Source organism: Myotis yumanensis, unplaced genomic scaffold (genome assembly GCF_028538775.1).
Source record: "Myotis yumanensis isolate MYYU_CA2020_CCGP unplaced genomic scaffold, mMyoYum1.0.hap1 SCAF_3, whole genome shotgun sequence".
NCBI lineage: Eukaryota > Metazoa > Chordata > Mammalia > Chiroptera > Vespertilionidae > Myotis > Myotis yumanensis.
In genome coordinates, this window is record NW_027223754.1 from 213,641,538 (window position 1) to 213,668,692 (window position 27,155).

The 27,155-nt window shown below is 64.6% G+C and overlaps 1 protein-coding gene across 1 annotated transcript; it reads right to left on the reverse strand.

The window, feature by feature from the left end:
- Nucleotides 1-711: 711 nt before the first annotated feature.
- CERK (ceramide kinase) lies at nt 712-26,339 on the reverse strand. Its single transcript, XM_070411318.1, has 13 exons — nt 26,115-26,339; nt 17,830-17,943; nt 17,183-17,305; nt 14,788-14,913; nt 13,259-13,322; nt 11,607-11,752; nt 8,827-8,901; nt 7,150-7,302; nt 6,217-6,322; nt 5,575-5,651; nt 4,856-5,061; nt 3,578-3,786; nt 712-2,833 (listed from the first exon to the last, which is right to left on the reverse strand). The coding sequence occupies exons 1-13, from the start codon at nt 26,245-26,247 to the stop codon at nt 2,779-2,781; spliced, it is 1,587 nt and encodes a 528-aa protein (XP_070267419.1). The 5' UTR covers nt 26,248-26,339; the 3' UTR covers nt 712-2,778.
- Between the last annotated feature and the right edge of the window lie 816 nt (nt 26,340-27,155).

The following is a 27,155-nucleotide window of genomic DNA, read 5'->3' on the forward strand; positions in this document are numbered from 1 at the left end:
TTCCGTGGGGAGCGGACACAGACCTCCTCACACGGGCCACCCACTCCCTGGAGGCAAGGGGGGCTCCAGGCCCCACAGAGCGTGAGCCGAGCTTAATCCATCCACAAAGAGCAAACACGTGCCTGGTCACTATTTAAAATGAGCCGACAGAAAAATAAACATAAATAGGTAGAAACAAGGCGAGCTGGCCGCCCGGCCCCGGGCGCCCGCGGAGTTTAATCTGCGCCCTGACCTGCGATGGCTCAGCGTAGGGTTTTTGACTTTTCGGTGGCGTGAAAGCCACACGTGCTCAGTGGGAACCGTCGTTCAGAACCTGAACTTGGACCTCCCCCGGTTGGCGAGATGTGAAATGGGCTTTTGCTAGTGAAAGTGCCTGCACACGCGTCGGGGTGGCTGTGGGGCTCCGGGTCGGGGGTGGGATGCGTTGACGGCCGCTAGGCTGTGCCCGTGGGAGCCGAGCCCTGCCTTCCGCTGGCCACCAGGGTTCAGGAAACTAAACCAGGCACCTTGCTCGTCGTCCTTGCGTCTTTGATCTGGGGGCAGAGGCCCGCAGGGGCCATGGCCCTGGCTGCAGCTCAGAAGGGTCACCCGGAGGGGAGAGGGGGCATGTGGGGACCGACAGGAACACGGGACATGAAATCAGTGAAAATGGTTTTGTTCTTGGTCGGGCCCCCTGCACGCGCCTTCGCCGCGTATTTCACAACAGCCGCCTTCTGTCCAATCACTTTATTACCGTCATCTCAACACATCAGAGCACACGCCACTTTCTAATCTTGAAACCAGCAAGACTAGAGCGGACACCGAGCCACCCTCCCAGCCACAAGGACCGGAGGGCAGGGTCGCGCCCGTCGGGGCAGGCGCTCCGCAGCGATGAGCCAGCCGGCGGCACAGGCGGTCCCGTCTCCGCTGCTGCCGGTCCCACCGGAGCCCGGGGGCGCGGACGGCCCAGCCCTGCAGCTCCTGTGGCCACGTCACCAGCAGCTCTGCTCTTTCCTCCCAGTCACTGGGTTGTGTCGCTCCGTCTGGAGCCTTCACGGAGGCCAGGCCCCGGCATGGGGTGTCTGAGAGGTACTTCTGTCCTGTGAGACGATCGGGGCGCCTCGGGGTTCAGAGGCTCCCGGGTCTGCAGTCGGAGGTCAGCGTGCAGTCGGGAGCCACGGCCCGGCCAGCTGGGCAGCACGGGCCAGGCTGGCGTCTTGTTGGACACAGTGCTCCCTCTCGGGCTGGGCCCGGGCGCAGACTCCGGGCCGCCCGGGGGCTGGAGCGCTGACCAGGGCGGTGATGGCTGTGAGCAGCGGAGTCCACGGGACGTCGAGGCGGGGCGGTCCAGCAGGGGTCCCGTGGGGGGACCCTCAGGAGCGCTTTGCCGCCGGAGATACTGGGTCCCGAGGGTGCGGCCACCACCCCACACGGAGCCGCTGGTCCCGCATCTCCGGCTTCTTCCCAGGAACAACAGGCAGGACAGAAGCGCCAGCGTGTTGTCAGTTCTTTATTCCCAGACCTCCTCTGCCCACCAACCATCAATCCAATCACCTTTAAACTCGGTCTCTTTGAAAAAAAGAAAAGAAAACACTGTTATAGCTGCTCTTGCCTGACGGGGGAGGGGGGGGCGGGGGGAGGATGAACAGGAGATTCACATGCACGTCACACGCCCCGGCACGTGGACTCGGGACGCTGCTGTCTGCCACGCGCTGAGCCACTGGGCCCGGGTGAGAGCCCACGCCGAGTAGCAGACAGCCGTCCAGACGCCCAGCTTTCCCCGTCGCAGGCCAGAGCTCCGTCACACCTTCCTGTCTTTAGACAGAGCCGGGGCACAGGCACCCTTGCTGTCCCCAAGCCGAGCGCAGACCACAAGGCCACGGCACAGACCGGCCCCGGGGGTCAGTCCGGGGCTGTGGCCGCAGCAAACTCAAGCACCAACCATGAAGACACCTAATGACTCCTCTGGTTTAAAAGGACAAAACTGTCAATAAATACGTAGAAATGAAAGGGAAGGTCAGAAAAGAACAAACCCAGATGGGAGGCGGCACCAAGCGCCCCTGGAATGTAGCCCCCCCCCCCCCCCGCCCACGGGGTCTGAAGCTAACATGTCACAAAGGGCGCCTCCTGGCTGCAAAGCATCAGTGTTTCTAACTACACAGCATGGCTCCGCGGGCCGAGGGCCGAGGACATCGGGCGCAGGCTGAGGCTGCGGGGAGAGCGCGACTACTCCGCGTGCCTCTCGCTAGCGTGGTCCCCGCGCGTGGTGCCTGCAGGGCACAGCCGGAAGGAGCAGGAATGTGCCGGACGGTGAGCTCCAGTGGGACGGGGGGAGGGAGCCCACGGCGTTCGGAACGCGACCGTGAACAACTCCAGGCAAGTCTCGCAAAGCTGGTCGGCGTGATGGTGGGCGCCTCCTGCCCAGACCGGTGACGTCGACGGAGGGCCCTCCCACGACGCTGACTGTAAAGCGACTGAACTAGAGCCACTGATGGGCCGTGTATAACCGGCCGTCGGCGCTGACGAAGTCTAAGAAGCCGGCGCCCAGTCCACAGCGACGCTGGGGGAGGGTCGTTAGTGAGATGCAACCCAGAGTCACGTGGAACTGAAAATGCCCGATGCGCCCACAGAATCGTGGACAAAAGGTGTTTTTTCTAAAACCAAGATTTAACTATCAAAAATAAACTAAGTCTGGATGTACGTATCCACATCATTGGTCGGTTGCGTTCTCTCCATTTTCACGCTTCAACGCGCAGCGAGGCGGCGGCGACGCGATGGGGTCTCCGCCGCAGGTTCCGCCTACGGGCCGTCCTCGATGCCGCGTGCGAAGAGCTGGACCAGCTGGCAGTGCACCCTGCAAGACAGGCCGCGCTGACCCGGGCCGGCTCCTGCCCGAGGCGCCCGCCCCCCGCGGACAGCAGGTCCCGTCCTGGCTGGCAGGGCCCCCCGTGGTAAAGCAGCAGCTGCCCACGGGGAGGCCGCAGACACCGGCCTGCTGGCTCTCCTGCCCTCACAGTGGCTGCCCGAGGCCGCGGCGCCTCCGCGTGGACGCCGTGAGCCCAGGGCTTAGAAAGCGGCCGTGAAGGCCATTCGCAGAGTGAGAAGCGAGAGCGCGGGCGGAGACCCAGGCCGCGGGCGTGCGGGTGCGGGAGAGGAAGGATAACATCGAGGGGCCTCGCCCGGCCCGGGTGGCTCACGGTTGAGCATCGACCTATGAACCAGGAGGTCACAGCTCGATTCCCGGTCAGGGCGCCTGCCTGCCTGGTTGTCACACAATTCCCGGTGGCGGGCGTGCCGGAGGCGGCCGATCCAGGGTTCGCTCTCATCATGGATGTTTCTCTCTCGCTCCCTCACCCTTCCTCTCTGACATCAATAAAATATACTTTTTAAAATCGAGGGGCTTCAAAGGCCCATGACGGTGATGGACACCTGGCGTGTCCCCAGGGTTAAGACCGCGGCACCCACAGGGCGGGCGACACCCGGCAGCGTAGGCGCCTGGGCCACACGTGCTCCGGGCGGGGGCTCAGAGCGGCAGGATGCCCAGCGGCGTGGCGCCCCGGCCCCCGCGGTGACGGCGACGTGACGGCCGCTCACCCACCTGACCTCCACGGCGGAGCCGCTCAGCACCTCCCCGTCGCAGTTCCAGGAGCTGCTGGCCGCGCTGCAGCAGCAGGAGGGGTGCTGGCTGCAGATCTGCCGCAGCCCCTGCTTCCCCCGCTCGCCCAGGTCGCCGTCCTCGTCCTCCACCTGCTTCGACACGAACTGGAACTTCTTGATGCGATAAACTTCCACGAAAGTGAAGTCGAACTGGCAAGAGAGGGCTCCCGAGTCACTGCGCGGGGAGGGCGGGGGGGTGGGGGGGGTGGGGGGGGGGCCCTGGCCAGCCAGCTCCTGCCCTCCGCGCGCGCTCCCTCCAGGATGCGGCCCTGCCAGTGCTGCCGGCCGTGCTGCCCAGTGAGTGGGCGGCTTGAGGTGGACAGGAGTCTGGGCCCTGCCTTTCCAGGCACCTGGCTCACCACTGAGCCCTGGGACCCGCCGTGGCCGCCATGGTGACCGCCTGTAGGAACCCGGGAGCTCCGAGCAGGGCCTGGTGGAATTCTTTTATCTTTCTCACAAGAACTAAAGAACCACAGGAAAGCACTATTAGAGGAGTATTTTCACTAGTATAACTAAAGTTTAAAAACATAAAAAGCAAATGACTGGCCCCGCTCTCTGCATGTTCCAGGCAGGCTCGGGGTCTCCCTGTCCTAACTGCAAGGACGGCAGTGGCCAGGCAGGGCCACGGCGGGGGGACGGGGGTGGGTGGGGGTGTCCCCAGCCCCGGCTCAGGAGCCAAATGGTGCCTGTGAGCCACCCGCAGGGCCACACAGATGTCAGTGGGTCGCTTTGTTCTGTTTAAACAGGAAGCGGAGACAGGATGACACAGACGTTCCCGTCTCCTCGTCTCTGTGCTCAGAGTCTGTGCTTTTCAGTGAGATTTACCAGGAGTCACTGTGACTGAGAGTGAAAGCGGCGAAACACAAACACATCGGCCTTCTTTCCAGCGAGCTCAGTGACGGGTTCACGCGGAAGGAGCCCCGACTAGGACCCGCCCCGTGGTCTGCGGGAGGCAGCTCTGCACCGAGTAGGACCCGCCCAACAGTCTGCGGGAGCTGGCTCTGCACCGAGTAGGACCTGCCCAGGGGCCCATGGAGCCAGCTCTGCACTGAATAGGACCCGCCCAACAGTCTGCGGGAGCCGGCTCTGCACCGAGTAGGACATGCTCAGGGGCCCATGGAGCCAGCTCTGCACTGAGTAGGACCTGCCCAGGGGCCCATGGAGCCAGCTCTGCACTGAGTAGGACCCGCCCAGGGGCCCGCGGCACGCTCGCACTCACCTGGTCGCCCTGGTTGGTGTGCCGGACGAGGAACCTCAGGAAGTTGAACCGGGAGCATTTGCGGATGAGGATCAGGTCAGAAGACCCGTCTCCCAAGTGGGCGGCCGGGGACAGGCCCCGGGGACTCCGGGGACAAGCGCAGGACATGTTGGCGGCGTTGATGGCCAGGAACTTCCCACAGATGACCTTCCACTCCTCCACCTCCTCTGCAGCAGAGGGAGCAGCGGGCCAGGCTCAGGGTCCATCCGGGCCACGCCCAGGACGGGCCACGCGCACCCACGTCTGGCGTGGACACTAAGGAAACTGCCACGGAGGCCATGCGCTCGCCGGGACACTTCCTGGCCCTCCCCCGGGGCCCTGACCTGGCCGCCCTCGGACTCTGTGGCCTGGGAGCCGAGAACGAGCCACATTTTCTCACGACTGAGAAGATCAAGGGTAACATCCGGTGACTGTGCAGCCCAGGGCCGTGCCCACTCCTGTCCCAAGGCATCCCCACGAGCCCTCAGAGAGACATCGCGGGCCCACTCCGGGGGCCAAGACCAGGCGCACCAGCCACTGCGATGCCGTGCGGCTCCCAACCTCTCTTCCCTGGGGCCTGGCCCGCAGCCCGTGCAGCTGCCGGAACAACAGCAAGGGGCCGGCCCGGGGGGAGGGGGGGAGGACTCCCGCCTGACCTTCAGGGCACAGGGGGCCCGAGAGGACAGAGCCGCCCAACGTACCCGAGCCCTCCAGGCCGTACAGCGACCGCTTCTGCTCCTCCTCCAGCTGCTGCTTGCTCTGCCTGCAGACGAAGCACCTGGAACACAAGAGGCCGCTCGCTTCTGTCTGGGGCAGGGCGCCTGCGTGGCGCCCACACAGCCTCCCAGTCCTTCCCCGTGGCGGGAGGTGCGGCGTCCAGGGCTCAATTAAAAAGGCTTCTTTGGCCCCGGCCAGTGTTGCTCAGTGGATAGAGCATTGGCCAAAGGGTCCCAGGTTCGATTCCGGTCAAGGGCACGGACCTCAGTTGGAGGCTCCTCCCCAGCCCAGGCCCTGGCTCGTGCAGGAGGCAACCAATCAGTGTGTTTCTCTCTTTCCCTCTCTCTTCCACTCAAAGAAAATCAGCGGAAAAAAATCCTCAGGTGAGGATAAAAAAACCACTTCTTCGACATATTAACTTGAATTCTCAAAATGAGATTTACTTTAAAAAACCCGGGGCATAGGACCCGGCGGGAGGGGTAACGAGATACCCTCTCATCAGGGCGCGTGTGAACCAAATCATAAACCCAGCATCTGGCCCACATCTGGGAACCGCCGCGTCCCTCCCAGCACAGCGGCCGTCCCGCCTTCTCCCGCCTGAGCCCGGCCCGCAGCGAGGCGCTCACCCGGCCCGGCAGGGCTTCCCGTCCCGCGGAGACCCCACCGTGTGCTGCGCCGGGAGGAAGGACACGGTGCCCTCGTAGCAGTGATGCGACAGGAAGGTCTTCAGGCCTGGGGGCGGGCGTGAGGGAGGAAAGCAGCCACGGTCACCGCCCAACACACCTCACGACAGTGTGATCGTCAGGGTGAGCCTCGGGGAGCAGGTCCCCCGGAGGCCTTCTCGGGGGAGCCCCCAGGGACAGGCTCGGCCAGCACCGGGGATTGAGGGCCGCCGCCGGCCCAGCGTGACGGAGTGTGACCCCGTGTGACAGATGCCACGCTGGGCGCCTGGCCGCCAGGGCTGTGTGCGCTGCTGGTCCTGCCTGGGGCTTGCGGTGGCGCGGGTGCCTCTGAAGCCGGGTGTCTGCGTGGCTCTGAGCCACGTTCAGGGCAGGCCCACCAGGTCCCTCTCTGCTCCTCCCAGGCTGTCAGTGTTGCCCCCGCAGCCCCAGCCCTGGCCCCCAAACTCATCCCGGCAATTTGGGCACCTTGTTAGCACGTGGGACGAAGAAGACCAGGGCAACAATGCCACCCAGAGCCGCTCTGGCAAAGCCCCTGTGCCCGCAGCATGCCAAGGCTGGGCCCCCACACGCCACCCCCGAGCACACGGCATGGATCTGACAGCGTCTGGGGGGGCCGCCCTGCAGGGCATGGGCAGCGGGGCCCGAGGGCCACAGCGAGTCTACGCAGGGCCCTGAGCCACGCAGACCGTCACCTCCGTGTAGCCTGGGAGTGACCGTGGTTCCTGTGGCCCCAGCTCCATGAGCAGCTAAGAGGAGGGCGGTTTCAGGGCGCCCAGGTCTGTAGCTACCGGGGAGCCTGCCTGGGTTTGTCTGTTTCAGGGCGCCCGCCTCCCAGGGCACTGTGCCGACAAGGGCACCGACGTGCCACTCGGTTACCTGAGAAGTCGTATCTGATGAGCCCCATCCAGCGCTTCTTCTCGCTGTCCTTGACGATGTCCCCGTAGAAGCCGTAGCCCAGCAGCGACACCGAGTAGCGCAGCAGCGCGCCGTGGTGGTGCACCGAGGACACGTCCATGGGCAGCGAGTCCCCTGCGAGAGAGGCCGGGTGGGGCCGCGCCCTCCACTGGCCGCCGGCCTGTCCCCCCCCCCCCCCCCCCCCGTAGCGCCCAGCAAGTTCTCAGGAGACGTGACTAAGAGGCAGACAACGCGAGGGCGTCACTGCGACATCTGTCCTCTGGGTGCCCTGCCCGAGTCACGTGACAGCGGAGAGCTGCTGCGTGGGTTTGCTGGCGGAGAGGCTCCACGCCTCAGAATACGCAGTCACGCGTCTGAGCGGTCGCAGCCACTCCTGCCTCTCAGCCTCTGACCCGTAGCACAGGGGTCCCTCCAGAGGGGCCGCGAGGCAGGCACACAGGACAGGACAGCGGCGGGCAGCCAGGGACCTTCCAGGAAGGCCGGCCAGCCCGCCCGCCCGGCAACAAGGGGCTGGGCCCTGAGGGAGGGAAAGCCGAATGCAGGGCCCCAGCTGAGCCTGGGACAGAGGGGCAGCCCGGCCAGCGCATGGACACTGAGGAGGGGAGCCGCCAGGTCACGGGGTGCTGGCCCCCCAAGGCTCTGGAAGGGTTCCGAGCAGGGTCTGTGCTTTGCAGGAACCCCTGGCGGTGTGGGAAGATGGGGCAGATGGCAGTGGAGGGGAGCCTCAGGGATACAGAGCCCTGCTGGCAGACGGCCGGGCACGGAGGGTAGGGAGGCTCGCAAGCCCCCACCAGCGTGGGCTGCTCACAGTCCGTGGGCTGGGCGGGACCTACCCACAAAGATGGGCGGGACCTACCCACGAAGATGGGCGGGACCTACCCACGAAGATGGGCGGGACCTACCCACAATGATGGGCGGGACCTACCCACAAAGATGGGCGGGACCTACCCACGAAGATGGGCGGGACCTACCCACGAAGATGGGCGGGACCTACCCACAATGATGGGCGGGACCTACCCACAATGATGGGCGGGACCTACCCACAATGATGGGCGGGACCTACCCACAATGATGGGCGGGACCTACCCACAATGATGGGCGGGACCTACCCACGAAGATGGGCGGGACCTACCCACAATGATGGGCGGGACCTACCCACAATGATGGGCGGGACCTACCCACGAAGATGGGCGGGACCTACCCACAATGATGGGCGGGACCTACCCACAATGATGGGCGGGACCTACCCACGAAGATGGGCGGGACCTACCCACGATGATGGGCGGGACCTACCCACGATGATGGGCGGGACCTACCCACGAAGATGGGCGGGACCTACCCACGATGATGGGCGGGACCTACCCACGATGATGGGCGGGACCTACCCACAATGATGGGCGGGACCTACCCACAAAGATGGGCGGGACCTACCCACAATGATGGGCGGGACCTACCCACAATGATGGGCGGGACCTACCCACGAAGATGGGCGGGACCTACCCACGATGATGGGCGGGACCTACCCACGATGATGGGCGGGACCTACCCACGAAGATGGGCGGGACCTACCCACGATGATGGGCGGGACCTACCCACGATGATGGGCGGGACCTACCCACGAAGATGGGCGGGACCTACCCACGATGATGTGCAGGGCCGATGTCTTTGCGTCGTTGATGCCCACGGTGGAGTAACACACACAATCTGTGGACCCTGAGAAGGGAAAAGAAGGCCCTTAACACATCACAATGATTTTAGAAAACCAAGTTTCCGGCTAAGGGTGCAGCCCCTCCTTTTCCTCCAGGGCCCCCGAGGAAATAAGGAACAAATACGCTTTATCCACAAAATGAATGTTGGGAACAGTGAGATGAACTCGTCAGAAACCCCGAGTGGCCTTGCAACACCACCAACCAGCTCCTCAGCCGGAGGCGAAGCCCCGAGAAACGCCTGCGGCGGCCGGTCCGGCAGCTCAGTGCCCTGCCCTCTGGTCCCCTCCCCCGGGCAGGTGCACAGACTGTGCGGGCGGCGGCTGGCGAAGGTCACGGGCGAGCCGGGGAAGTGGGCACCCCGAGGCAGGTGCCACGCTCACAGAGGCGCACGCCGGCCCCTCCGCGTGCCCTGGCCGAGCCCCGCGAGTGCCGCGGTCTGTACTGGGGTGACCTCAGAGCACCGGCTGCGCCCGGACCCGGGGGCCTGGCAGGGACGCCCGGTCCTCCCAGGTGTGTCCTGCTTCTGAACTGGGTCAGAATCCAGGGCGCGCTCTCGGCTGCGTGGGCAGGGAGCCCGGGCACAGTTCATGCCCGAGTCCTGAACCCCACGCCCGGCGGACTCGGCTTGGGGCAGGGAACCCGGGCACAGATTATGCCCGAGTCCTGAACCCCACGCCCAGCGGACTCGGCTTGTGGCGGGGCTGGGCCGCCGGGATCTCAGGAGACGTGCTGAGGAGCTGGGAGCCCTGGTCGGGGTTCCCCACGAACAAAGCGGGTGGCGGGATCCGCCATCGCACAGCGCGGCCGCCGACCACGCCGGCCAGGGTGGCCCCGAGCCCCCAACAGGCCTCTCGCCGCTGCTGACGTGGGGGAGGCCTGCCAGCCCCGGCCCAGCTGCGGCTGCGGCTCCCGTGGTCCCAGGTGGCACAGAGCCTGTCCCTCGGGAGGCGGGAGCGGAGGGTCTTAATCGCTGTGTGTCGGCTACCCTGGCTCTGACGGCCACTCGCACACACAGGCTCCCACGTCGTAATATGTGTACGTTTTTGTCAACCTTGACTGGAGTGACAGCCGAGTCAAAAAATGAGCCAAAAGGTAAAAGTTTTTAAACGACCGTTTAAGACGACAGGAATGACTGATTCTCAAAATGTCACCCCCTGAGCCACAGCATGGGGTTCCGACGGCCTCCCCCGCCCTCCTCTTCACGACCAAGGGGCCCACACAACAAGCACAACACGCCCGGGAGGACCAGCCGGGAAGGAGCCGCTGAGCCTGCCGGAGCCAGGCCCCAAGGTGGGGTCCCGCCGAGCCTGGAACTTTCCGCAAGTCCTCAGAGCCGCGTGCCCCCCTCGCGTGCCCGCTGCGCTGTTGGCTTCCTTCACCAACCGTCCTTCACAACGGAACACGTCAGACCACCCTCTCTCCTTCATCAGAGGAAATGCCCGGCGGGCGCTGGGTTCTCCGTTGCTCCGGGTCGTAAGACCCCAAACCTTGAAGGTCCCCCTCATTTCTGGGGTTGCCTCTCCTCTAACTGCTCACATCGAGCAGCCATTAAAAGGAAGCTGGGCCCCAGCAGGTTTGGCTCAGTGGACAGAGCATGGGCCTGCGGACTGAAGGGTCCCGGGTTCGATTCCGGTCAGGGCGCATGCCCGGGTTGTGGGCTCTGACTTTGCGTCTCTCTCTCCCCCTCCCTTCCTCTCTGAAATCAATAAAAATACATTAAAAAAGGGGGGGGGTTGGAAGTCCCCTAAGGAACTTCAAGGAGGGCTCTGTTCGGGGGAAAAGCAGGAACCCCTGACCACAGGACACCACCCTTCACCCCACAACACACAGGCCCTTCCGGCCCCATCTCAGCGAGGCCCCCTCCCGTGGGAGGTGTGGCCGGGGCGGGGAGGCCTCCCGGTCAGTGGCTCAGGCCTGGCCCCCCAGGGGCTGGGCTGGACGGGCCCACGTGTCCCCGTCCCAGTTCACTCCGTAGGTGCAGCCGCCAGCTACCGGCTGAAAGAGGGGGGCGGCGCGGAGCCACAGGCATGTGGGTTCCAGAGACCACGCAGAGGGCTCGCCGGGCCGGCCCTGGACGGGGACACACACCCCCTCTACCATCGAGCCCTTCGCAGCGAGCAAGGCAGGTAAACTGAGTTTCTGATAGGTTCAGGGTTATTTTGCTGAAGAAAAAAACAACCCATATTTAAAAAACATTTTTTTTTGTTAATCCTCATCGAGGATATTTTCCCCAATGATTTCTAGAGAGAGTGGAAGGGAGGGGAGGGACAGAGAGAGGAACGCTGACGTGAGAGAGACACACCGGTCGGTCGTCTCCCACCCAGGCCCCGCCCAGGGCCGGGGAACGAGCCTGCAACCGAGGTACGTGCCTTTGACCGGAATCTAACGGGCCCTTCAGTCGGGCCGACGCTCTACCCACTGAGCAACTGGCAAGGGCTGATTTTACTGATTTGAGAGGAGGGAAGGGAGGGAAGGAGAGAGAGGAACGTCAGTCTGCTGTCCCACGCTTCATGCACTCACTGGCTCCCACAGGCGCCCTGACAGGTGATCACACCCTCACCCGGTGTAGCAGGAAGACGCTCCAACCAACTGAGCTACCGGCCAGGCCGTGTTTTGAAGACTCTGCTGGGGAGTTCACCGCTCTGTGTCACAGGCGCTGAGTGGCCCCGGGGCGCGGGCACTGGGCGCGGGAGGGCGGCCGGGTCCTACCTGCGGGGATGATGCCAATGCGCAGCGGGCAGGGCACCAGCGCCGCCCGGGGCTCGTTCTGGTCCACGCCGGCCATCCTCTGCGTCCTGCCGATCAGCCCGTGCAGGACCTCGCTGAACATGCCGTCCCCGCCAACGCAGACGACCCTGCGGGGGCAACATGGGCTCATGAGGGCCCTGCACGGCCGCCCCCCCACCCCCTCTCCAAGGCCCCTCCTGGCGCTCCTGTGGGGGCAGCCTGTCCCTGAGCAGCACAGGCCCGACTCCTGGGGACAACCAGGCGGCCCGCCACGCGCACACAAGCCTATGTGGGCAGTATGCTCATGCCTGTAACATGCATTCACATCATGTGGGCAGTATGCTCATGCCTGTAACATGCATTCACATCATGTGGGCAGTATGCTCATGCCTGTAGCACGCATTCACATCATGTAGGCAGTATGCTCATGCCTGTAGCACGCATTCACATCATGCAGGCAGTATGCTCATGCCTGTAGCACGCATTCACATCATGCAGGCAGTATGCTCATGCCTGTAGCACGCATTCACATCATGCAGGCAGTATGCTCATGCCTGTAGCACGCATTCACATCATGTAGGCAGTATGCTCATGCCTGTAGCACGCATTCACATCATGTAGGCAGTATGCTCATGCCTGTAGCACGCATTCACATCATGTAGGCACTATGCTCATGCCTGTAACACACATTCACACCATGTAGGTAGTATGGTCATGCCTGTTACATGCATTCACATTATGCAGACAGTATGGTCATGCCTGTAACACGCATTCACATTATGTAGGTAGTATGGTCATGCCTGTAACATGCATTCACACCATGCAGGCAGTGTGATCATGCCTGTAACATGCATTCACATCATGTAGGCAGTATGCTCATGCCTGTAGCATGCATTCACATCATGTAGGCACTATGCTCATGCCTGTAACACACATTCACACCATGTAGGTAGTATGGTCATGCCTGTTACATGCATTCACATTATGCAGACAGTATGGTCATGCCTGTAACACGCATTCACATTATGTAGGTAGTATGGTCATGCCTGTTACATGCATTCACATTATGCAGACAGTATGATCATGCCTGTAACACACATTCACACCATGTAGGTAGTATGGTCATGCCTGTTACATGCATTCACATTATGCAGGCAGTATGCTCATGCCTGTAACACACGTTCACACCATGTAGGCAGTATGGTCATGCCTGTAATGCACGTTCACATTATGTAGGTAGTGTGGTCATGCCTGTAACGTGTGTTTACATTATGTAGGTAGTGTGGTCATGCCTGTAACATGCATTCAAATCATGCGGGCAGTGTAGTCATGCCTGTAACATGCATTCACATCATGCGAGCAATATGCTCATGCCTATAACGTGCACTCACATCATGTAGGCAGTGTGGTTATGCCTGTAACATGCGTTCACACAAGCCCATGGAGGTGGTAAGGCCACAAGGGAAGCGCACATCTAGCCAGTGGTCGCCCTGGGTCACAGGCTCGGGCTCTGCAGGCCTCTCGGCTCACTTCCCACGAGAAACACGCTCACTTTTAGCCGGGAAAAGCGTGCAGAACGGGAGCGAACCAAACCCAGGCAGCTGGGGGACGCAGGAAGCGAGCGGCGCACTCACCCGTCGTAGCTGTCCACGCTCATCTCATACAAGGCCTCCTTGGCGTGGTTGGCTCGCTCCGTGACTGCGGAGAAACGCACGTCAGACCCGTGGGCTCCCACAGCCCAAGGCAGTGGCCCGTCCTGTCAGAACGAGGATGTGCTACCCCAGGAGGCCCCCGCCGGCCACCCTGCTCCCACCGCACCGCCGTCCCTCTCCGGGGAGCCCGCCCCCCGGAGCACGGCCCTCGGGAGACACGGCCCTCGGGAGGCACGGCCCTCGGGAGACACGGCCCCGGGAGGCACGGCCCTCGGGAGACACGGCCCCGGGAGGCACGGCCCCGGGAGGCACGGCCCCGGGAGGCACCACTCTCGGGCGTGTAATTCCCAGCGGACACCGGATGTTGGGAAAGAACCCACTCTCCTCCTTATAGTCTTCCTTATCGTCCACGTTACTGTGAAAGTCTTAGAAAAGCCAAGATGCAGAGAACACAGCAGCAGCCCAGAGCCCGTGTGCCCCGCGTGAGGAACCAAAGCCCGTGAAATTGTGCTGTGTGTGCGCACAAGCCCGCACCCCTCCCGCACCAGACCCTCGCGTTCCCCGTGAGGAGCCGTGTGAGGCCCGCACCCCCCCCGCACCAGACCCTCGCGTTCCCCGTGAGGAGCCGTGTGAGGCCCGCACCCCCCCCGCACCAGACCCTCGCGTTCCCCGTGAGGAGCCGTGTGCCACGCCCACACGTGAGGAGCACATGCCCGTCCTGCCGAGTCACCAGGTCTGCCTTCCCGCTCCCCGTGTGGGGACATCGAGTGCTGTCCGCCGTGCCAGCGGGCACCGTCTTCCTCGGAGGGACTCCGGGAACAGGAGCTCCGGGCAAACCCTCCCGGTTGAGGCCGGGACCGCAGCGGCCCCTCGCCAGGGGCCCGTGGACAGGTTTTCACGGGACGCTCACGGCGCCCGCCCCCCGGGCCCCGGCACCCAGAGCTGCTCAGGGAACTCAGTCACCAACGGGGCATGGCACTCGCTTCTCACAATGTCGCTATCGGTCATATTATTTCTAAAACGTCATCACTGTATCTCTTCCAAGAATTTCTGTCCGTGGTCTTCATCGGTTTATCTTCATAGAGTCACTTCCCGAGAGCGGGCATTGCTAGGGCTTGGCTAGAAACGCTACGTTCTTTATCCGTCTTCTTCTCCTTCTGATTTGTGGGGGGGTGGGGGGGGCGGGGAGAACAACAACCCACATTCTATTTTGTTTAAAATCTCATAGGAGCCCTGGCCAGTGTGGCTCGGTGGCTAGAGCGTCGGCCTGTGGCTGAAGGGTCCCGGGTTCGATTCCCGGTCGGGGCACATGCCCGGGTTGCAGGCTGGATCCCCAGTGGGGGGCGTGCAGGTGCAGCAGATCCATGATTCTCTCTCCTCATTGATGTCTCTCTCTCTCTCCCTCTCCCGTCCTCTCTGACATCAATTTTTAAAAAATCTCCGTCTGCAATCCTGAGTGCCCACATCCGAACGGGCCTCCTGCCTCCCCGGCCGCGCAGCCCCCGCCTTACCGATGACCTCGGTGGAGATGGCGGCCAGCGCGAACAGCGGCGCCACCTTCCGCTCGTAGATCCGCAGGCCCTGGCCCTTCCCTCCGAACGGGTTGATGAACACCAGCAGGCGCTTCGGTCTGCAGGCTGCAAGACAGAGCGTGGGTCAGGGTGTGTGGGTCAGGGTGAGGGGGTCATGTGAGGGGGTCAGGGTGAGGGGGTCAGGGTGCGTGGGTCAGGGTGCGTGGGCTCAGGGTGCGTGGGCTCAGGGTGCGTGGGCTCAGGGTGCGTGGGGTCAGGGTGTGTGGGGTCAGGGCCATGGGTCAGGGTGTGTGGGGTCAGGGTGTGTGGGGTCAGGGTGTGTGTAACGAGCGAGCAACCCAAGCTCCGCACGGAGCGAACGGAGGCGCAGGGGTTGGGATTCCGCGTGGAGCCTCGGGCACGGTACTGACAGGTCAGGGTTGGCGCTGGGGGCTTCCTGTCCGCGCGGAGGGGACAGTGACAGCCCGACGAGGCCCACGCGGAGGAGAAGCGAGAAAAGGCACGAGGCCGGAGGTGGGAGACAGAGCTGAGTCTGCACAGCCTACAGGGACGTCCTCAAACTGCTCCCTAATGAGTGAGTTCGGCAAAGCCATGGGGCGGGAGGCGAAACGCCAAATTCCATTCAACGTCTACACACGAGCTACACACGAGCTACACACGAGCTACACACAAGCTACACACGAGCTACACGCGAGCTACACACGAGCTACACACGAGCTACACACGAGCTACACACGAGCTACACACAAGCTACACACGAGCTACACACGAGCTACACACAAGCTACACACAAGCTACACACGAGCTACACACAACGGCCACAGCAGAGCTGGGAGGACAGTCTTTCCCGCAGACAGGGGAGGGGGGTGTCAGGCCGGTGTCTACACCCAAAGGACGGGAACTCGCACACGTGGGAGGTCAGCTCCGGGGTCATGGGTCTCACGCTTAGAGACGAGGATGCCCCCATGGCCTCGGCGCAGAGACGCCCCGACAGGACCCAGCCCAGCCACAGAGGCTGAGAAAAGACCAATGGGACCAGGTCACAATTAAGACTGTTCACCATCAAGAGAACGGAGAGAAGCCCTGGCCGGTGTGGCTCAGTGGATAGAGCGTCGGCCTGCGGACTGAAGGGTCCCGGGTTCGATTCTAGTCAAGGGCACAGGCTCTGGTTGTAGGCTCGATCCCAGTCGGGGGCGTGCAGGAGGCAGCTGATCAATGATTCTCTCCCATCTTTGATGTTTCTCTCTCTCCCTCCCTCTCCCTTCCTCTCTAAAATCAATAAAATATATATATTTTAAAAAGAACGGAGTGAAGGCAGTGAAATGCAAGCCCTCGACGGGAGAAGGGACCTGTGTGTCCAAGTCCAGGAAAAGCTCCCGACCCACAGCACGGACGGGACGTCCGCACGTCAGTGAGAAAGACGGCCCCACAGAAAGATGGACCGGAACCTGAACAGACGCCTCACAGAGGGCTTCGGGGCGGCCCCACAGAGGCGTGTTCCTCCTTCGCCAGCGTCAGGGAATGCAAACGACACCCACCAGAGAGGCTGAAATGTTCGGGGTGCGGTCGAGATGGGGCAGCCAGAACTCGGCGGTTCCCTGAAGGGAGCTCCGGGACCCCCACTTTGGGAAAGGCGGGCGGTGCCCACTGAGGCCGGACACATGCACCCCGTCCGGCCCAGCAATCCCAGTCCCGGGCAGGCGCCCAAGAGAAGTGCGCGTGTGCTCAGCCGAAGGCACGCTGGGAGGCGTGTGAGAGCCACACGGGAGCTGCCCCGGTGACCGTCACCGCCAAGTGGATGAAGGAACACGCATCACACCACGGAGGCCCGTGGCCGCCAGGGTGACCTCCAGCTCACACCAGAGCCGGGACGCACGTCCCCAACACGGAGCCGAACCCGCAGGCAGGGCCGGTGCTGCGGGCACACACCAGCTGCTCCTCCAACTAGAAAACGCGTAAAAGCCACAGCGGCGCCTCACCTCCAGCTCGGCTACGGGGGCTGAGAGAGGAGGAGGGAAGCAGAGGTCATGGCAGCACACGCACGCATGCATGCACACACACGTACACATGTAGGCACACCTCCGCATGCACGCACTCACACATACATGAGCTCACACGTGTACACACACGTTTATGCAGGCAGGTACCACAGCCACTTGGTCTTTCTCTAAATACAGAGGCTGCATTACCTGGGTTGCAGGTTCGAGCCCTGGCCCGCTCAGGGTGCATGCAGGAGGCAGCCCATCCACGTGTCTCTCTCTCTGCCCCTCGCTCCCTCCCTTCCACTCTCTAAAGTCAACGGGAAAAGATGTCCCCAGGAGAAGATGAACAAAAGTAACAACAATAACAAAACACACACGCAGGCCGTACGTACTCAGCTTGTCCAGCTGCTCCCGCAGCGTCTGCAGCCACAGGTGGCACAGCTGCTCGTCGGCACCGCAGAACGTCACCTGCTCGCACTTCCAGCGGTGGCGGCGGGCCCTCTTCACGCAGTGCACTGCGGGGACAGGAGCGCTGGTTCCCACCCGCACCCCCACCCCCTCCCCACGGGCCCTCTTCACACAGTGCACTGCGGGGACAGGAGCGCTGGTTCCCACCCGCACCCCCACCCCCTCCCCACGGGCCCTCTTCACACAGTGCACTGCGGGGACACGAGCGCTGGTTCCCACCCGCACCCCCACCCCCTCCCCACGGGCCCTGCTCACGAAGTGCACTGCGGGGACAGGAGCACCCCCTCCCCACGAGGCCCTGCAGGACGGTGGCGGCGCCCACCACAGCCGGGAGCCCCACACGCCCCGGAGCTGGTCCCCACGGACTAGTGGGGACCCCCACGCCCACCAGGGAAAACCCTCTTCCTCGGCCTCCTCACCAGGTAAAACGGTAAAGGAAAGGAAAGGTGCTCAACACCAGAACATTAGCTGCAGCCGGGAGGCGGGGAAGGACACAGGGAGCCCGAGTACAGAAAACGAGGAAACGCTGAGCTGGAGAAACGCTGGGCGGGCAGCCATGCGGCTCCGTTACCTGTGAAAGCGAAGGGAGGCTCCATCTTCTGCCACTTCCCGCTGCCCTGGGGCTTCCCGTGACCGTCCGTCTCCTCCACGGCGACGATCTCCGCCACGGGCACCGAGCAGGCGCCTGCAACGACACCGGCCGCGCGTCAGAGCGACTCGCCCAGCGCACGGAGCACAGGAGGCCCGGCTCCACGGTGCGGGACCGACGGCTTCCCTTTCTTTTTTTTTTTTTTTTTTAAATATTTTTTTAAAAAATATATTTTACTGATTTTTTACAGAGAGGAAGGGAGAGAAACAGAGAGCCAGAAACATCAATGAGAGAGAAACATCGACCAGCCGCCTCCTGCACATCTCCCACTGGGGATGTGCCCGCAACCAAGGTACACGCCCTTGACCGGAATCGAACCTGGGACCCTCCAGTCCGCAGGCCGACGCTCCTCTATCCACTGAGCCAAACCGGTTTTGGCGGCTTCCCTTTCTTTTTAAAAAAATATATATATACACACATTTTAATTGGTTTCAGAGAGGAAGAGGAAGGGGGAGATAGAAACATCAATGATGAGAGAGAATCATGATCGGCTGCCCCCTTCACGCCCCACACTGGGGATCGAGCCCGCAACCCAGGCCTGTGCCCTGATGGGAATCGAACCCTGACCTCCTGGTTCACCGGTCAACCCTCAACCACTGGGCCGCACCAGCCGGGCTGCTTTCACGTTCTTCAGAAACCCAAAGGCCAGAGGAAAAGTCACATGTGATTTAAACTCAGAGCTCAGTAAGTTCGGGGAACTCAGCGTCACCAGGAGACGGCGCGTTTCATCCAACAGAGTCACCAAAAGCAGGAGACTCCCAGGACCCGCTCGGCCCCTCAAGCTGCAGGGGCTGCCGTCCGGCCGCCACGGCCCGCCCTCTGGGGAGAGACGGTGGAGAACCCGGGGGAGTCCGTCCTCAGCGGCTCAGAAACCCCAGTGGGCCGAGGCACACAGCACAGCCCGGCCGGACTGCCGGACCTGGGGCCACGCCGAGGCGGAGGCCGCGGCGGAGCAGGGGGTTGGTCGCATCGGCGTCGGCGGGAGATGGGGAGACTTGGCTGGACTGAGGCGGCTCGAGCCCCAGCCATCCTATCCTCTGGGAAGCCCAGGAGGAGGCGGCCCGAGCTGTGTGGGCGGTTTGACAGCTGTGATCACAGGACTGCAGCCGCCTCCAGGAGAGGCCTGGGTGAGGCCCAGGTGAGGCGGGTGGAGGCGCAGGACGACCGCCTGGGGCTGACGCCCACAGAGCACAGGAGCAGGAAGCAGCCCGAGGAGGGCTCCCAGCCAGAACCCCAAGGTCACACAGGGTGCAGGCTCCCCTCAGGTCTGGCCGCGGGGACATCAGCGAAGCCACCCTGTCCCCTGAGGACGGACAACTCGCCCTCACGGGCCACCTACACGTGCTGGCGAGGCCCCCGTGTTCCCTGCCGAGTGCACCCAGCTCACGCAAACCGGGACCACGGATTAGTGGGCGCGTGGGAGACGCCAGCGGTGGGCGCGTGGGCACCGCCATTTCCCCCCAGCACTGCGGCTGCTTGCAGTCTGCACGACCTTCACTGCCCGAGGCTGGATAAGAAAGTGAAGGTCTGTGGGGGGAGCGGCGAGGAGATGAGAGGCCACAGCGCCGCCTGGAAGGTTCCCTCCCAGACCAGACTGACCCTGGCGGGAGGCCAAGGCGATGCCAGCAGCAAGCAGGACAGAACGCCCTCCACACAGATGGGTCCCAGGCACGGGTCGTCTGTCAGTCCCCAAGCACGGGCCGTCCGTCAGTCCCCAAGCACGGGCCGTCCGTCAGTCCCGGGCACGGGCCGTCCGTCATTCCCCGGCCATGGCTGCAGCAGCGACCCTGCCACGGGGCCAGGACCCACAACACCTGCCGTGCCCTCGCTGAGCCCACACTCGCCACCTCAGCCAAGTGGAATGGTGCCCGGGATCCCAGTCAGCGCCGGCTGGTCCCGGGGCTGGGCCCGGGCTGATCACGGCCCCTCTGTGCACGGAGCACTGGTCACGGCTCCCGGAGTCGCCTTTCTCTGTATAAAGTAGCAACTGCCGCCCTCGGTTAAGGGAACGTCTGAGTGAGTATCTGCTGGAATGGACGGCACCTGAAGGACAGAGCCCCTGGGGCCTCCCCAGACACGGCTGCCCGCACCCCGGGCACCTCGGCCAGACGCTGGCCAGTGTCGCCCGGGGCAACCACGGCCTCATGGGCCAATGTGCTTAGCAACCCCTCCCCGGTTTCCTCATCCTCACCTGAGGCTATTTTTTCCACTGATATTTTTTTTTAGAGAGTGGAGGGGAGGGCAGAGCGCGGGGGGCGGGGGGGGCGAGATACATCAATGTGAGAGAGACACATCGATTGGTTGCCTTCAGCACATGCCCCGACGGGGGGCCAGGGATTGAGCCTGCAACTGAGATGCAGAAAATTCCAAGCCAGGGAGGCCGGTGCTGGGGCCCTGTGGAGGCGGCACTGCTGTGATGTTTCCCGCGCTCTCCTGCCCCCGAGGTCCCGGGTGCACGGGCCAGCCCTGGTGTATCCGTGAGGGCCTCGCACCAACCGTCTGAACCTAACCCTGTCTGTCCTACTCCCCCCCCCCCACCCCGCACCCCCAGGCGGGGGAAGACCGCTCTGTCTGCGGGCTCACTGCCCAGCAACCCCAGTGCCTCTGACTCCCTCCCTGCCCGGCCCCTTGGGCCACCCCCGGGCGTGTGTGCGCCCACTGAGGCCCAGAGACGCCATGTGGACCCGGCACACTCCGCCGGACCCTTCTGTGGCCGCGGCTTCTCCCCGGGCCGCTCCTCACACAGGTCTGGGCCGGTGCCCGCCCAGCCCCCTGTCCCTGCCCAGGTCCACTCCCAGGCCTGGGCTTTTCCTGTGAACGGGAGGTTCTGGAGGGCAGGGCAGAGCCGGGCTCCTCTGGGTCCGCAGTCTGGGGGTTCAGGGGCCGCATGAACCCTGCACTGCGGACCCTGCACCCACAGAGCCAGCTCCAGGGCACACGCACTGCCACAGCGGACACCCCGTCTGCCTCCCACTCCCCACACCGCGTGCCATCCTGTGCCAGCATCCCCGTCCCCGGACCAGAGGCCCGGACCTCGGGGCCCCGTGTGAGCCTCAGCAGCCGGGGCTGGGACCGGACTGAGTCCTGCTCCCTCCCTCACCGCCGGCTATGAAAGGCCCGTGAGGGCTACAGACACGACCCCACATCCGTATCCTCGACTGGGCGAGCCCCAGGGTCTCGCTGTCCCAGATCTAGAACACGCCACCATGAGCCCCAAAGGCCCATCTCTGAAATGGGGGTGACACTAGGATCAGTCCAAGGGTGAGGCGAGGACTCCGGGCAGCACGGAGCGCTGCAGCACGGGCGTCAGCATAAACAGACGTAGCATGAAGACCCCAGCTCCCGTGGGAGGGGGGAGGGGGAGGGGGGAGGGGAGGCAGCCCCGACCACTCACCCCTCCGCTGATCGGATATTAACCAAGGGCTCTAGCAGCAAACAGCAGAGGCCAGGCCAGAGAAGCCTGAGGGGGAGGCGCAGGGTGGTGGGGGGAGTCCCCGAATGTCCCTTCCCTCCTCAACTGTGACCCCAGGGCAGCCTGCGATCCCTAACAGCAGGTGGAGGCAGACAACAGCACCCGGGAAACCCATCCCAGAGGGCGGCCGGAGGGGCCACAGTGCGGCCGGAGGGGCCCATAGGGTCACAGCGCGGCCTGTGGGGCCATAGTGCGGCCGGAGGGCCTTGACTGCGCCGACTCGCCCCTGGCCGCCCCGTGCAGAACGGCAGGAAGCACAGAGGGGCCTTGGGAGCTGCACTGCCACCCGAGCCAGCACCCAGGGCCCCGGGGCAGCCCACGTGGGGGAAGATGAGACGATGTGGGGCGACCCGCACGTGTCCTGGGGCCCCTCCAACCATCGGAGACCAACCTGCCACCTGGGCCCTGTGGACGGGAGGGGCCATGTGCTACCCTGACAGCTCAGGGGAGGCCTGCGGAGCCGTCTTGCAAACTCAGAGAACTAAGGTCACCACAGGGATGGTCTGAAATTAAACTGTAACTAAAGCAGTGATGGTGGGTGATCACCTCCTGGGCCAGTATCTTCCCTGACAAGGTCAACCTTTACCTTCACTGAGCCCACCTGTCTTTTTGCATCTATGAGAACAGACTCTTGACATGTCTGGGTAACTTGTAACTTCCCTTTTTCTGGACCCCTTGGGGCACAGCCTAATGTGCTGGGCGCCAGGAGAGAGACCAGAAATTCCTTCATTATCATGTTAATTGTTCCTGCACCCACCTAAGCATGTGTCCATCATTTTACTTTTCATCCAATCCCAGGGGTTTCCCTGCTTTGCCTGCTCCCGCCTCTCTAGTCTATCACCAACGGGTTCCCTGCAGACCACCTGCGCCCCTCCTTTGACTGGGATGTATAAACGCAGATGAGAAACGCCCTCCTGTGGAGCATCGTCCCAATCCGCTGAGGTTCTGCTTCCCGGCAACTGTCCACAGTTTGGCTCAATAAACTCACAATTCTTTACGGGTTTGAGTGTTTCTACGGTGACACACACACGTTGACACCAGGAACCTACACCTCTGGGTGTCCGGGATGATGCTCCGACCAACCAAGGCACCCGGCCCGAGCCCTCCTGGAGTCACTGGCCCCTCGGGCAGGTCTGTGTGCAACTGGTTAGACTAGAGAGACACCCTGGGCAGCCTGCCATGCACACGCTGTTCCCACAGGCTCCCTCTGCCCTCGCGGCCCAGGGCACGGGGGGGGGGGGGGGGGGGGGGGCGGCAGAACCAAGTGGGCGCCCCCAACGGTGGTGGTATTCCCCAGATGCGCGATGTGCGTTGGGAAGGTCAGAGGAGTTTTAGCCACGTGGACCCGCTGCTTGTACATCACACGGTCACTCCTCTCAGCAGCAGGGGTTTAGCGGAGGGTCAGGCTGGCTCCCGCCCGCTGCCTGCTCGTATCGATAAAGCTTTATTGGCGCGCAGCCGCACACCTTCATTGGCACGGCTGCCCGCAGCTGCTTTTCCTGCTGAAACAGCAGAGCTGAGAAACGGTGACCCACAAACCCTGAACTGTTTGCTGTCTGGCCCTTTAAGACAGGGCCGCTGACCTATTTTAGAACAAACGGCAGTTCACCTTGGAGCAATCTCAGGACAATGGCAGTTTCTCCGCCAGCTGCTAAGTCATGTGACCTGACGAGACCCGGGGAGGACGCAGCTCCGGGACCCACCAGCCTGGCCGGACCTCGGGGCTCTGTGGCTGCCCACGTCTGGGGACACACTTTACACACAGCCACAACCTGCCCGAGGAGCTGGCCACCTGCCGGGCGTCCCAGGCGGAGCCAGGGCAGTGGCCCCCTGCCCCCCCCGCCCCCCCTAACCCCCCCCCCACACACGGCTCCCAGCCCCAACCCTACAAGACCCCACTCGGAGCCTGAGTGCGTTCACTGCCGGGGTGTAACCCAGACACAGTTTCAGTCTGTTTCAAGTTCAACCGCTTTGCCAGGTTTCCTGTTTGCAGTCACCCCACTTCCGCCAGGGAGCACATGCTGGCTCCCAGCTTCCTCGCAGGGCCTCACGGGGTGACGGAGGGCCGGCCCCCAGTTCCTTCTGCTCCTGGACTCTCCTCCCGGCAGGAGGCGCCTGCACCCAGAGCCGCTCCCTCGGCACAGCCTGCGCCTGCGGGCCATCAGGCCGGGCTCCCAGCTTTCTCCTCTGAGAACAGGAGAAGGTGGGGGGGCTCAATTCACCCCCCCCCTCCCGCCTGTGCCCGGAGCTGCATGGTGGCCCCCGGCCTGGCCTCCGGGGCCCTCCTAGAACCTGTTTTTGCACAGCTTCCATCCCTACGTCCCCACCGGCCACCGTCCGTCCAGCTGGGCGCTGCACTCTGCTCACGGAACCCAGTGTCCGGTGTGTGTCTGCCCTCCTGCCTGGGGGCCTGGGGCCTTTTGGGGGTGCAGTTATGAGGAAACGCACAGAGCTGGCAGCTGTGTTCCCACACCGCGGTGGAGAGCAGAGTGGATGAGCACAGGCCGTTCCCTGGAGGAAGTCCGGAGGCCCAGCCTCCCAGGAAGGGGGTACCGTCAGGAAGCTGGGATGCACCCCCAACAAAGTGCTCACAAGAGGAGCAGCGGACCCCCCCCCCCCCCGCCCCCCGGGGGACTGCGCCCGCTGCGGAGTGGGCAGCCTGCAAATGCAAGGGGACCAGGAGGGGCCGCTGCGGCCGCACCAAGCTGGATCTGCTGACCCGGAGCCATAATAGCAGCCTGCGGAGGTGCCAACGCGGCAAGAGGCAGGGAGCATCCCACAGGGAGGGGGGGCCCCTCAGGCTGGGGGTGGCCACGCCAGCGGCTGCTCACAAGCACAGCAGCCGGACTGGGACCCACCAAGCCTCCAGCTCCAGCCACCGGCTGGGCCAGCGACTTAAACTGTCCGTGGCTCAGTCCCTTCATTTGCAAAGCAGAGGCGGGCTGTTTGCAGGGGCCCCTCGTGGCGGGCACTGGAGGGACCCCCAAACAGGACGATGGAGGCGGTGCCTGGTCATCCTTAGGCCCAGAGCCACGGGAGCCGGCCCGGCTCTGTTCTCCTGGGCACCACAGGGCAAGAACTAGACGGAGGGCTCCGGTGGGGGCCGCCAGGAAGCAGAGCGTGGCATCGCTCCCAGGGGGGACGTCGGAGCGACCCCACAGGAGCAGACGCTCGGACACCCAGCCACAGGCTTCTGGTGACTCCAAGGCCAGAAACCAAACGGTGGTCAGGGCCTAAGGCCACGCTTGCCCATGGTCGACCGACATTCCAACTCTGCCCCGCCTGCAGACCCCACAGCCTCAAGGTCAGAAAGCCCCCGCAGCACCCACCACAGCGCCCCCTACTGCCCCAAGGTGTGGAAAAGGCATCCCAAATTCTGACCCCCACCCCCCAACCCAGTCACGGAAACCATGAATCCCTGCTCCCCCGCGCCCTGCCCCCGAGACTTCAGTCGGCCACAAACCCTAACCCAGCCCTGCTACCCTCGCTCCGGCAGGACCAGGCCAGCAGCTGCCTGGCCCTGCTCTGTCCACTCTCCCCCCAGGGGCCACAGGGCCTTGAAGAATGAATGTGAGGCCGGAGGAGGTGGCAGGGACTCCCATGGCACCCACCGTAAAAGGCCAAGTCCCACCTCAGCCCCTGCCAGTACAAGGCCCGGGCGCCCTCCCCCAGCTCTCCCCCATCCCTCTCCCCCGATCCATGCTGGCCTCCTGGCTGGCCTCAGGGCCTTTGCACTGGCTGTCCCTCCTGCCTGGACCATCTCTCCCCACAGCGCTCTGGTCTCTCCAGGTCTCTGGTCAATGCTGCGAGGGAAGCGAGGGCTGCTGGGACCTCCTGCCTCCCGGTGACCTGCCCCCCTGCTGGGCTCTCCTCACAAATACACGCTCTTGCACCCCCCGCCTGTCCTCTCCGCAGGCTGGGGCCTGCCCCGCCCTGCCCCGCAGGCCTCCAACAGCAGCCTGGGGACACGCTCACACCTGCTCACCTGCTCACACTCGCGCCCAGGCTGTCCTGGGCCTGGCCACTCCCCTTCTCACTGTCCACACCTGGTCTCCTGCAAGCCCCGCCTTCCCGGGATCAAATGACATCTCAGCGCTCAGCTCAGGGCGCCCTGTCCTTGTCCACGTCCACCCGGTGTCCTCCAGGCCCCGCATCCTCTCCTTTCTTCTCTGAATTACACTCTCCACAGGGAGGCCTGCAGAGGCCACGTGGCCGGCCAGACCCCCGAGAGCCCCACCCCCGGCGATCTGGGCGGCGGGTCCCCATCCCCCCCTTGGCTTTTCCCCAGAACCAGCCCCTGCCCGCCCAGAGGCCGCCTCCCAGGCTCGGGTCCCATTCGGAGGAGCATCTGCCCCGGGGTGACCCTGACACACCTGGGGCTGCGGGCGCCCCTCGGATGGCTCATCACACTGGTCCCCACGGTGCCCTTCGGCTCCCTGCGGGTCGCCCCAGGGAGGATGCGGTGCCGGAGCCCCTCCCCTCGCCCTGCAGGACCGCACCCTCCGGCCGCCCTCCCGCACGCCTGCCCGCCCGCCCGCCCTGGTCCCTCTGTCCCGGAGGGAACGGGCCTCTGCGCCCCGCCAGCGGCCTCCGCGCCCCAGCGGCCCCCTCCGCGCCCCTCCTCCCGGGCCCTCCGCTCCCCGCCCCCACGTTCCCTTCCCCGCGGCCTCCCCGGCACCCCCCGCACCCCCTGCCCCCGGCGCCCACCCCCACCCCGGGGCCCGCGGACACTCACCCGCGCCGGGGACGCCGGCTCCGGGCCCGGGGCTGGGCCACCAGCGCAGCAGCGCCCGCGCGGGGTCCAGGCTGACGGCGCAGCGCTGCCGCTTCACCCACAGCACCGAGCGCAGCGGCTCGGCCGCCCCCATCGCGCCGGCCCCGCGGGCGCCGCTCGGCCGGGCGGGGGGCGACGGGCGGGCGGGGCGGACGCCGAGGGGCGCGGGACCGTTAGCGGCCCCTGGAGCCCGGCCGGCGGCGGCGGCGGCGCGGGGCGGGCGGGGCGGGCGCGGCGTTGCGTCACCCCGTACGCCGGCCGCGGGGCCGAGGGGGGCCGAGGGGCGGGCGGGGCGAGGGGGAGCCGCGGGGGCCGGGCGTGGGTGCGAGGGGGTCGGTGGGGGCCGAGGAGGGAGCGGGTCCGGCGGGTTCGCGCGGGCCGGGCCGGGCCGGGGAGCCGAGCTGGGGAGCGGCGCCCCGCTGGCGGCTGGTGGCTGGGTCCCTCCTGCAGCCGCTGGCGGAACTCAGCAGCGCCTCCCGGCAGGTCCCGATGACAGCGGGTCCCCCCCCTCCGGGCAGGTTCGGATGACAGCGGGTCCCCCCCTCCGGGCAGGTCCCGATGACAGCGGGTCCCCCCCTCCGGGCAGGTCCCGATGACAGCGGGTCCCCCCTCCGGGCAGGTCCGGATGACAGCGGGTCCCCCCCTCCGGGCAGGTCCCGATGACAGCGGGTCCCCCCCTCCGGGCAGGTCCGGATGACAGCGGGTCCCCCCCCTCCGGGCAGGTGCCGATGACAGCGGGTCCCCGCGCAGAAATGCCGCCCGGGCACCGCGGGGCGGGGAGGCCTGGGCCCAGTGGCCCGGCCCTGGGAGTGGGCGGCAGGGGCCCACGCCATCCGGGTGCAGCCACCTCCGGCGGCACGTGGCTTGGGCCCCAGTCCCTTCTCGGACCCCTTCCTGCCCGGGCTGGGCGGGCCTGCCGTCCGGGGAATAAGCTGGGAGACAGGGCGGGCGGCCTCGGGGGGAGGGGCTCTGTGAGGCCAGGTGGACGTGGCCACCTTCTCC